The 12,126-nt window shown below is 40.3% G+C and overlaps 1 protein-coding gene across 1 annotated transcript; it reads left to right on the top strand.

Moving 5' to 3' along the window:
- The first annotated feature begins 5,049 nt into the window (after window positions 1–5,049).
- LOC122738510 (olfactory receptor 11H6-like) lies at window positions 5,050–11,354 on the top strand. Its single transcript, XM_043980524.1, has 3 exons — window positions 5,050–5,071; window positions 6,219–6,325; window positions 10,425–11,354. The coding sequence occupies exons 1-3, from the start codon at window positions 5,050–5,052 to the stop codon at window positions 11,352–11,354; spliced, it is 1,059 nt and encodes a 352-aa protein (XP_043836459.1).
- Window positions 11,355–12,126: the final 772 nt, after the last annotated feature.

Genomic DNA, 12,126 nt, shown 5'->3' with positions numbered 1-12,126 from the left:
ACCATGTCTCTTAAAATTCAGTAGTTAATTCTGTGAGATTTAAAATTGGATATATGAGCATTAAACTAAAGGGAAAAGTTAAAAGGGGGAGTTTAATGCTCATATATCCAATTTTAAATCTCACAGTTTTAAAAGTTCTAAAGTAAAATGACCTCTGTTCAAACCCTTCCTTTGATCCTTATTAGATGTATGACCTTGAGCAAGTACCTTAACCTCTTTAGAAATCAGTTTCTTCATCTGTTAAGTGAAGAAATTAGACTATTTATGCAAGTTCTATATTGATGTTTGTACTCCTGCTCTAAGATCTATACTTGTGTTCCTTCTCCCTGGACTATCAGATGAGACATTATAAATATATAAAATTTGGAGTCACTGAGATATTTAAGTAAGGTTATTTGGAAACCCTGATAAAGTATGATTTCTGTGCACCAAAGAAGCTGCATTTCCAAGACAAAAATTGGAACACACACTACCAGGACCTATACAACCCTAGTTTACCTTTTGAATCGGTGGCTTGAACAATAGAATTAAGAGTAAGTTCATTAAATCTGTAGTAAATAGTGAACTGAGGATAACAGTACTTTGCAGATGACAAAAAAAAAATCACAATAAATACAAGAACTAGGTAGCACAATTATTTTTATCTCTTTCATAGATAAAGATACTGTGGTTCAAATAAGAGTAAGGATCTTATGCCTAATGACTGAACTAATTGTCAAAGCCAATAACATTCAAGTCCCTGACTCCTATTCCACACAAGACTGCTTTTAGGGATGGACAAGATGATTGCATGAAAAAATTGATGTGGCATTTTAGGGGGGAGGTTGTTCATCTCTGTAACTTTCTAGCAAGATGATAACAAGAATGTTGAGGATACTTGAAACAGGGTCATATGTGGAACTCAGGGGGAAACTAGTTAGGAATTGCCAGGAGAAGACTTAGGAGAAGCACAATAGGTATCTTCGAAAATCTGAAATCCTAGCACTTGAAGCAAGGACTTATTCTGTTTGGCAAGAGAGGATAAAATTACTACCACCACACAGAAGTAACAAGGTGGCATAATTGCGGTCAATATAAGGTAAATCTTCCTAGTGAAGAGAAAGCTGGAATTGAATGTTGCTTTTTCCACTTACTGCTATGTGACCTGAGAAAGGGGGTTGAGAGGAAGAGAGTCAGGAATAGAAGGGGGCTTGGAGGAGGATTGTCTTACTGAGAAAACCATACTGCTAAGTGTTCAGGGAAACAACAGACAGGGGGAAAATAGGAAATAGTACCTTTAGTTAATGCTGAAAAAAATCAGACTACAATCCCCCCATCCAAAAAATAATAATTGACATTTATATGAGAAAAAATTCACATTTATGTGTAAGGGAAAATAAAAAACACTCTAATATTTACAAATAACTTTCTTCAAAACCATACTATGAAGAAAGCAGAATTATTATTATACCTATTCCACAGTTGAGGAAACTGAGGCTTAGAGAGATTAAAAAGACTTGTTCCTGAGCATCCAGACTTTAGTTGTTAGAGACAGAATCTGAACCTAGGTCTTCTATTGCTCAGAATTCTAGTAATCACATTTTAGGGGAAAACATACACAAGATCAAAACAATTCATAAATAGGTAATCGATATGGTCAGGGGACTGAAGATGATGCCATATCATGAAGATCTTGTCATATTTAGCCTTGGCAGGGGTGGGGGGAACCACTTGGGGTGGGGCAGAAGACAACATTGATATCTTCAAATATTTGAATGTCTGTCATGATGGTAGAAGATTTGTTCTGCTTGGCCCCACAGGGGAGAACTAAAAACAAAGGTTAGCAATTTCATATGGGGCATATGTAGTCTGGCTATAAGGAAAAAATCTCCTGATGATTACAACTATTTGAGAGTTGATGGGATGCTTCAGGAGGCAGTGGGCTGCCCTTGATAGAAGTCCTAAAGTAGAAGCCAGATGACCATCTGTAGAAGATGCTGCAGAGGCATGCTTGGTCTGGACACAGATGATTTCCAAAGTCTCTTCTAGCATGTAAGTTCCATGTCTCTGTGACTCCAGGGTCAGTTCTGTTTCCATCATACCACTTAGCTCGCCCAGGAAGGCAAAACTGATGTGTCTTCCCTTCTAAACTACCACTGTGACTTATTTCTCCCTGTAAGACTGCTGTCTTTGACATATACTTAACCCATTCTCATCTGTGTGAAAATTCTAGGAGGCAGAGAAATGCAGTTCCAAGAGCACCAGATTTGTCGTCAAAAGCCCTGGGTTAAGGGGGCAGCTAGGTGGCGCAGTGGATAAAGAACCGACCCTGGATTCAGGAGTTCCTGAGTTCAAATCCGGCCTCAGACACTTGACACTTACTAGCTGTGTGACCCTGGGCAAGTCACAACCCCCATTGCCCTGCAAAAAAATTAATTAAAAAACAATTTTTTTTAAAAGCCCTGAGTTCAAGGGGACAGCTAGGTGGTACAGTGGATAAAGCACTGGCCCTGGATTCAGGAGGACCTGAGTTCAAATCCAGCCTCAGGCACTTGACACTTACTAGCTGCGTGACCCTGGGCAAATCACTAAACTCTCATTGCCCCGCCCCCCCCTCAAAAAAGTCCTGGGTTCAAACCACAGTTCTGTTTTTTATGAACTGTGTAACCTTGAATAAATCACTTAAGCTCTCTCAGGGTTCACAAAATCACAGAATTTAAAGCCTTTAGAGAGCTTAGAGATTGTCTAGTTCAACTTGTTCACCTTACAGGTAAGGAAACTGAGGCCCAGAAATGTTGAGACTTTTCCAAGGTAATATAGCTAGAAAGTAAGAGGGTCAAAGTTTGAACTGAGATTTTCTGATTCTTAATCTGGAGTTCTTTCCACACAAGCCATATACATCCCATATTAAGAGAGCTGCCACTTCAATCAACCAGCAAGGAGTTCAAACAGGAATCTCCAGATCTATAGTATGAGAAGTTTGCCATTGATCCTTCCTAATCTGTAAAGGAGGGGATTGGACTCTATGATGTGTAATACCTTTTTTTTTTTTTAGTGAGGCAATTGGGGTTAAGTGACTTGCCCAGGGTCACACAGCTAGTAAGTGTTAAGTGTCTGAGGCCAGATTTGAACTCAGTTTCTCCTGACTCCAGGGCTGGTGCTCTATCCACTGTGCCACCTAGCTGCCCCTGTCTAATGCCCTTTTAGCCCTGAAATCTTATGACTTTGTGATCTGCAAGATTTCCAGAGATGCATCATAGACAGGCAGAGAAACCTGAAGCTAGACCCTGAATGACAGAGACCTCTGTTTAAATCCCTCCTCTGACACTCACTAGATGTGTGACTACTTACAAGACATTTAACCTCTCTCCAAGTCTCAGTTTCCAGACCTATAAAATAGGAATAATAAAGTGCCTGAACCCCTTCCGCATTAATCTGTGAGATTCAAATGAGATAATATGTGTCAAGTGTTTTGCAAACCTTAAAGAGCTACATAAATAATAGTTATCATTATATTATATATAATGTTATCATGTTACAATGCTAATGTGATATACACATAATATAATTTTATGTTATATTATAATGTTATATATATATAGTGAGTGTGATATTATTATAATAACATTAATGAACCAGAAAGTGTTAACTGTGTATATATGATGCTGGTGTTGGAATTTGTAGATACTCAAAAGGTGTATATGCTAAAAGATGCCCTCCATAAGCTTTGGCCATGAAGGCATGTTGATTATAAGATTGACAGACAGAACAATAGGCACAAACCCTAGAGGCCACACCGGCAACTCCAGTGAATCTCAGGATCTGGAAAGGTAAAGTCTTCAGATCCTACTGTCCTTTTTCCTCCCTTACACCATTATTAGTTCTGTACATCTCTCTGATCTGTACCCCTTTGAGAGGGTCTGTGACTGTTCTCATTTTGCTCCTTTATATCTCTCTGAAAAGGCCTATAACTGTTTTGACTCTACCTCTCTGAATCCCCCTGAAAAGATCTATATCTATTTTGATTCTGCCTGTAATAAGGCCTATAATTACCTTGGTTGTTTCCTCTTTAGTAAAAGTTTCCAAAATTATTCTGATTTCCCCTGAAGAAATCTTCAAGACTCTCAGTCACTGCCTGCTTAAGTTTCTGTTTTCTAGTTCTACATTCCCTCAATGAGTGTCCTTGTTTATCACAGTAACAGCACACCTTAGGATTTTTGTGCTGACCTTTAGATGCCTGATTGGAAAGCACTGGTGCCAGAATGCTCTGCTTAGCCATACTTTCCTCATTTTCCTCAAAGATATAGGTGGCAACTTCTTTAATCTTTTCTACAGTCATATATTTCTAGCCTGGACACTCTGTTATAAAATATTTACAGATTTCTAGCAAGGATTGGTGGATGAATGTGTTAAGCACAATATAGGAGTCCTTTGAATCTAGTGGGTTCAGTCTTGTAAATTGCCTAGCAGCTTCACAAAGTCTATTGTAAAACCTATTAGGTTGGGGTGGCTAGGTGGCACAGTGGATAGAGCACCAGCCCTGGAGTCAGAAGGACCTGAGTTCAAATCCAGCCTCAGAAACTTAACACTACTAACTGTGTGACCTGGGACAAATCACTTAACCCCACTTGCCTCAGCAAAACAACAACAACAACAACAACAACAAAAACTATTAGGTTGTTCATTAGGCTCCTGAGTAAGTTTTAAGAATTTATGCCAGTTTCTGGATTTTTTAGAGGAAGATTCCATTCCCTTCAGAAGTGTTTCTCTATCATCTTTTAATTCTTGGAATTGTTGTACATCACTATAATTCCATTTTGGGTCCTGGAGAGGCCATTCTGTTGTAGCTTGGCCTGAAGCTACCAAGGAATTTCCTGCTGTGATAATATCTATAATCTTACTCGGGGATAGTATAATTTCCATAAGACAAGTAACATCGGCCCAAGTGGGTTGATATGTATTAAATATAGTCCTTAACTATGAAATTACACTTTGAATTTTGATCAAATATAGGGATGATTTTCTTCCATGCGCTCAAATATTTGGACTAAATGGACTATATTTTCTAAGATGTACTGCTGCTCCCTTGCTGGTATGTTCTATAACATCCTGCAGGGGGGAGAAGTTTCAGCTGATCTGATGCTAAAGATTGGTCAAGATCTGTTTCTGAACTCAGGTCATCTCCAGGAGAGGGAGCTATCTTACTGTCTTTCTGAACACATGGTCTAATATGGTCACACCCTTTTTGCTCTTTCCACATTTTTATGAGAAAATGCCATGTCACAATATTGCTAATAGAGAAGATAAAGTTACAATCACTAGAGCTATAGTTATACTATCACAGTAAGGTTCAAATTTAATTGTAATGCCCTCAGTAACATTAGACATGTGCTCAGTGATGGGGACAGACTCTCCCACTCCATTATGCCAAAGGTTTCATCCTACATAGATGAGGAGAAAGCCCATAAGACTATGAGGAAATACTGAGTAGGCCATCTGTTTGAACTTGTACATTAAGTAATCCCAAGATACTGCAATGAGGAAAAGCATGAGGAAAAAAATATTCAAGCATGGTGCCCTTCAAAATGGACTGGCTTTTCTCTTAAGGTAAGGCTTTCAGAGGCTTTTAAATTAAGGGAGATTGGTTAAATGCAGGAGGCATTAGGGGAGGGATGCACCAGATTAGTTGGCTTCTGGCCAAGTAAGGGGTGGGTGGGGTGGGCTAAAAAAACCTACCAGTTTGGTAAACTCCTGGCTTGGCTTGCCAAACTGTAGGGGCTAAATTTAATATGGGGAGAGTTAATTGGGTAGCTCACTGTAATATTGGGGTTCAGAAAATAATGAGGGAACTCTAGGTCCAAAGTTTCCTCCCTTCCAAACTGCTTTTTTTTTTTTTTAGTTATTTCTCCCAGCCCAATAAGAAAGGAGATTAACAGCCTCTTTTTCCACAAACAAATCAGGTTATATTAATGGGAATAAAATACACAGCAAAGGTAAAATTAATTAAGCCAATGACAACAGCAGCATATGTCACTCAGGGCAGGCCAGGTGTGGCCCATATCCAATCATCCCAAGTAGGTACCTAGCCAGTTTCCCAAACAGTACTAGATCATACAGGTGGGACCCCTGGGCATCTGCCAAATTCCATTATTTTATCACAGGAACATTTAATGTCTCTCACAAATACTCTCTTGTTCTGTGTTCCCAGTATCACTATGATATAACCTTTAAAAATTCAGTATCTTTCTCATTTACTATAACCCTGGCAACTCCTAGGAGCATCAGTATATTGTTATTGTTGTTCAGTCATTTCAGTCATCTCCAACTCTTCATGACCCCATTTGGTGTTTTCTTAGCAAAGATACTGGAGTAGTTGGCCAATTACTTCTCCAGCTCATTTTATAATAAGTCAACTGAGGCAAAAGGAGGTAAGCTACTGGTCCAGGTCACACTGCTAGTGTCTGAGGCTGGATTTGAATTTATAAAGATGAGTCTCCCTGATTCCAGGCCCAGCATTCTATCTACTGCACCACCTAACTGCTCATTGATTTGGAATACTTGAGACATTTAACATATTTATACCTTTTTCATTCAGGCCTTACAGCTTCACCTTATACACAGAAGAGTCTATTGCACAGCTCTGAAGATCTCTGACTCATCTTTCTCATACAAAGATTCCTGGTTCCTATTCTTAAACTAGATTATTTGATTACATTAATCTTTTGCCTGTCTCAAGACTCAAGTGGTATTATTCCCATGTAGTCAGCATCTCTTGTTGATTTCTGTGGAGACTGGGGAAAAGCACTCACACATTTTTCCATCTGCCTTTCCTTGTTTCCGTTAACCCCTCCCAGAGACTGGGTAAGATGAATTTGAACAAAGCCTCAAGAAAGTATGGTGAGGAAACACTGATGAGGAAAGGGTCAAGCTTCTGGCTGCTGTCTGAGTAGCCACCTGTAATTCACATATTGAATGATGAAAATGGCAAAGCCAAAATTCAAACCCAGATGTGGTAACAAAAATGCATGCCCCCATTACATGGGTCTCACAGGGGCACCCTAAGCTGCTGTTGATATCTGAGATGATTCCCTAAATACAACATCTAATTTTGGAATCTTCTCACATCTATAGGAACAGAATGGGGGTGAACCACATTAGCAAATTACCAAGAAATAATCTACCACTGTGCTTTCAAAATTCAAAGTGCTTGGTTACCATACAATGACCTACAGTGTGAAAATTAACCAGTCAATTTAATCCAAATTACTTCAACACACACTTTTTAATATCAACTCTGCACAGACCACTGCTCTCAACACTGGTATGATTTAATCCATAGTTTCATAGAAATCTGTTAAATCATTTTTCTCTAGTAATGGCTTTCTGCCTGTGTCACTGTCCAGACACCTACAACATAGTATATTGGAAAGGGCACTAGGTCTAAGGAAAGAAGACCTGGGTTCAAAGCCTGGCTCTGAAAATTACTACCTATGTGACTTTTGACAAGTCATCTAACCTCTTATAGCCTCAATTTTCCAATCTGTAAAATGGTGGATATGATGCATAGCCCCTAAAGGCTTGTACTCCTATGGTGGGAACAGCAGTAAAACCCACAATGTAGTGACAAAACAAACTTTTATGCAATGAGGATAAGGTTAAATGGGAGTCTACAGGGGAATCTTTCCAGCATAGTTGACTTCAAAGAACCTACCTGTAGAAGGCACTTTTATTTAGATCATCCTTGGGTATGCAACCTGGACAGTCACATATGTCTCCAGAAAATTATTCCAGATAAAGGAGTTTCATCTGTTCACTAGGCTCAAGCTTCTGTCACTCCCTTACCAAGTAGTGGTTGGTAGTTCTCCTGACAAGTTGCAGACAGCACTATACCACTATAGATGAAAGTGAGTAATACCCTTTTTATTCAAGATGTCATCCCATGTAAAATGTTCTGCAAATTTTCTATCTCCTCTTTTGAGATATTGGAGATGCAGTTGGGCTTTAGGCAGATGTTTTTGTAGGATGGATTCCAATCTGGAATGTGCAAGATGTTTCCAGATGTGGCCAGCATCTATCCCCTTCATCCCAGCAGTTTCCTAGGGTTTCAAAGTTGGACCTAGTGAAAAGTAATTGGGCAGCAAGGTTATCTTCCCAGATAACTGATCCGCTGACCCAGCTCTACCCTGCTGAAGATTCTTAAAGCAATACCCTGCAAAGTAGCTTCTCAGTGGTCAGGGTGTTCTAAGAGGGCTTCTGCAAAGATATTTCCACTTCCCTCCCATCAGTATCATTTTCCATTGAGTTAGAAACACCAAACTTATACCCCTGCCCTTTATACATTTCGGCTGGGCATCGACTCAGACAGTCCTAGGAGGCAATCTGAAGGTGACCTCACTGAGACCCCTTTTACTTTAACAGCTGCATTTTCATCTTCATTCCCACTCCTATCCCCACTGTTCATCTCTCTGCATGGTATTCTCTATTATATTTCTATATTTGCACTATTGTTCTCTACAAGCCTCAATATCTCCCTAAAATTATCTACCCCCAGCTCCTGCTTGGGCAGCTAAGTGGTACAATGGGTAAAGTGCTGGACCTGGAGTCAGGAAGAATTATCTTCCTGAGTTCTAATCTGGCATCAGACACTTTCTAGCTGTGTGACCCTGGGCAAGTCATTCAACCCTGTTTGCCTCAGTACCTCATCTGTAAAATGATCTGGAGAAGGAAATGGCAAGCCACACCATTAATTTTGCCAAGAAAACCCCAAATGGGGTCACTAAGAGTTTGACCTGAATAAACCAAAAAAACCCTCCTGCTTGGGGCAAATATTCATTCCAGTGTCAGAATGCAGCCATTTGCTATCTGTTCTACCTAACCTCCATTTCCCAATCCCTAATTCTTCTGCTGCTAGGCCATGTAACTAGCACTGTCTGTGACTTTCTGCTCTTAGTCTCTGCTTGGGGCAAGTGATCACCAATGTGCTAGAAAGAAATAGTATTCTCACCAGATGTCTTTCTGCCTTTAGCTCTGCCTGACCTGTATTTCCCGACCCCAACTCTTGCCCTGACTCAGCTATCGCCTGCAGCTTCCTCTAGCTCAGACTGGGCAGGGATCTACCTGCCATATAGCAAAAAGTCTCTACCCACTAACAGACAATGTTCTTTAGGATATCACCTCCCTCTTTTTTATTTATAGGGATTTTTCCTTTCCCCTTTTCCCTCCTTCTGCTATGAAAAAACAGAATGATCTAGAGCTGGAGACCTCAAGAGCCTGTCACTATTATGCCATCTGTAACTCAATGAGGGTTTGAATCATGGCAACAAAAAACCACAGCATGATGGGAGAAAGATTTTTTTATTGGATGAGGAATAAGCTTATATTTAATGCATCATGGAAGACTCCAGAAGAGGCCCTGTAAAACTGGTGCCTTAGGGGAAAGCAGCCTGTGAACATCCATTAGAAAGAGGTTTGCAGGGGCAGCTAGGTGGTGCAGTGGATAGAGTACCGGCCCTGGAGTCAGGAGTACCTGAGTTCAAATCCGGCCTCAGACACTTAGACTCTGGGCAAGTCACTTAACCCCAATTGCCTAACTAAAAAAAAAAAAGAAAAAAGAGAGAGAGGGGGAGAGAGAGGTTTGCTTCAGAGAACCTAATTGAAAAGATATCTTTTACTTAGATGGCCTCTGAGCATGTAACCCAGAGTCATGCTGCTTTCTAGGCAAATGTTGCCTTTAAAGGGGTTCTACAGGCCAGTCAGTATAAGGTAGTTAGGTTATTCAATGGATCTAGTGTTAGACTTGGATTTATAAAGATCTGAGTTCAAATTTTGCCTCAGGTACCTAACACTATGACCCCTGGGAGAATCATTTAACTTCAGTTTTCTAATTTGTAAAATACCTCACTGAACTATTCTGAGGATCAAATGAGATAAATGCAAGGCGAACCCTATATAAATGCTACTTATTACTATAATTAACACTCTCCTCTCTTCACTACTTGCCTGGTAATGGTCTTAATAATTCTCTTGGATGGACGTGAACTGAAACAGAGGGAGAACCTTTTCTTCACTCTTCTTATATAGTATTTAAAACATTCCTTAATTCCTACAGGGGACAAGACTAGATAACGTCAATGGTTTCTTCTAGGACTAAACCCTATGATTGCAGTTGAAAGACATTCTCCCAAAGCACAAGGTTCTTACTTTTGTTCACAGCAGTCTAGGGATCATTATGTTTACTCCCTTGTCCAAAGAATTACCTATAAATCATAGGCTAACTGTCCCAAAGGTCAGAAAAGCTATTACATTTTTTGACTTCGTTCTATTCTTTCTCACTGAGAACATACTAGTTGTCTCTGATGTACAGAGTAGGAAACGACAAATGTAAGGTGATGGGGAAGCTAATCATTCTTGTCATCCTCACAGGTTAGGAGGAAATGTCTTCAGAGGTCAGGAACATTTCCCACATGGTGACTGAATTCATCCTCCTGGGTTTCCCTAGCCGCTGGGAAATTCAACTGCTACTCTTCTGTCTATTCTCTGTGACTTACATTCTGACCATCCTTGGAAACATGGCTATTGTCTGTGCTGTGTACTGGGACCTCCGGCTCCACACTCCTATGTACCTGCTGCTGGCCAACTTCTCCTTCTTAGAGATCTGCTATGTCAACTCTGATGTGCCCAACATGCTGGCCAATTTCCTATCTAAAACCAAAGCCATTCCCTTTACTCAATGTCTTCTCCAGTTATACTTCTTCTTTTCCCTGGGTACCACAGAGTGCTTATTTCTTTCCATCATGGCCTATGATCGTTTCCTAGCCATTTGCCGCCCACTGCATTACCCCACCATTATGACCACAAAGTTCTGCAGGAACCTAGTGATTTTTTGTTGGGTATATGGTTTCCTCTGGTTCTTGGTCCCCATAGTTCTTGTCACTCAGTTACCATTCTGTGGTCCAAATGTTATTGATGACTTCTTATGTGACTTGGGGCCATTGCTGGCACTAGCCTCTGCTTGTATTCCTATCCCAGGGACTGTTCTCATATGTGGCACCATGAGCTCCCTTCTCATCTTTGCCACCTTCTTCTACATCATTGGATCCTACACCTTAGTGCTTAGAGCTGTGCTACAAGTACCCTCAGCTTCAGGCCGGAAGAAGGCCTTCTCCACCTGCTCTTCACATCTGGCTGTGGTTTTTCTGTTCTATGGCTCTGTCATGATGACATATGTGAGTCCAGGCTCAGGACAAGCAGAAGGGATGCAGAAATTCACTACCTTGTTCTACTCTGTGATGACCCCTCTCTTCAATCCCCTTATTTATAGCCTCCGAAATAAAGAGATGAAGGAAGCCTTGAAAAAAGTTCTAGGAAGAGCTTGAGAGCTGCCCATTGCCATTAATAGGCAATTCCAAGGCTATTTTTATTCTTTCAACCAGCGCTATGATTTCATCACTGTGGGGAACTCCCTGGCACAGAAAATCCCTTCTTTGATACATATTGGAAACTCTCCTATAGCATAGTTTTAGACAGTTGTCTGAGGACATTGAAAGTTACATGATTTGTCCACTGCCACATAACTAATATGTGTCATGGATAAGACTTGAATTTGGGATATACTTATTCCAAGGCTGGAGCTCTTTAATAATAGCAACAACAACAAACATTTATATAGTACTAACTCTGTCAAACACTGTGGTAAGCACAATCATCTCATTTGATTCTCACAAGTACCCTAGGAGATAGGTACTTATTATTACCCTCATAAGGAAATTGAGGCAAAGAGGGGTTAAGGGACTTGCACAGGGCCAAACAGCTAATAAATATTTAAGGCCAGATTTGAACTTAAGTGTTCCTGACTTCAGGCCCAGTGTTCTATACACTATGGAGCCACCTAGCTCTCTCTTTCCTCTGTTCCATGCTGTCTCAACTTTGAGATAAACTCAGACAACAGCTCATCTATAAGATGAAGGATAAGAAGATTAATGAGCAAATGTGGCCAACTGTGCATAGTCAGTGCTTTATGTTAGTTGAATTGAAACAAACTAGTCTTATGCCCTCTGTAACTACATCCTATTGTTAATAAGCTTTATCCTAGACCCTTTCCTCCTTTACTCCTTCTATATTCTGGAATTCATGAAGACCTGGCTTCTT

This window comes from Dromiciops gliroides, chromosome 2 (assembly GCF_019393635.1).
Source record: "Dromiciops gliroides isolate mDroGli1 chromosome 2, mDroGli1.pri, whole genome shotgun sequence".
In the NCBI taxonomy this organism is placed as follows: domain Eukaryota; kingdom Metazoa; phylum Chordata; class Mammalia; order Microbiotheria; family Microbiotheriidae; genus Dromiciops; species Dromiciops gliroides.
The sequence above is the reverse complement of the archived record's forward strand: the minus strand, read 5'-3'. Positions and strand labels throughout refer to the sequence as shown.

What these genes read in the sequence shown, in the direction of transcription:
- LOC122738510 (XM_043980524.1), top strand. Translation starts at nt 5,050, where the DNA reads ATGTACTGCTGCTCCCTTGCTG. An exon ending in GTACTGCTGCTCCCTTGCTG is followed by an intron (nt 5,072 to 6,218) that starts GTATGTTCTATA and finishes TTAAAAATTCAG; the next exon opens with TATCTTTCTCATTTACTATA. An exon ending in TCTTCATGACCCCATTTGGT is followed by an intron (nt 6,326 to 10,424) that starts GTTTTCTTAGCA and finishes ATGTCTTCAGAG; the next exon opens with GTCAGGAACATTTCCCACAT.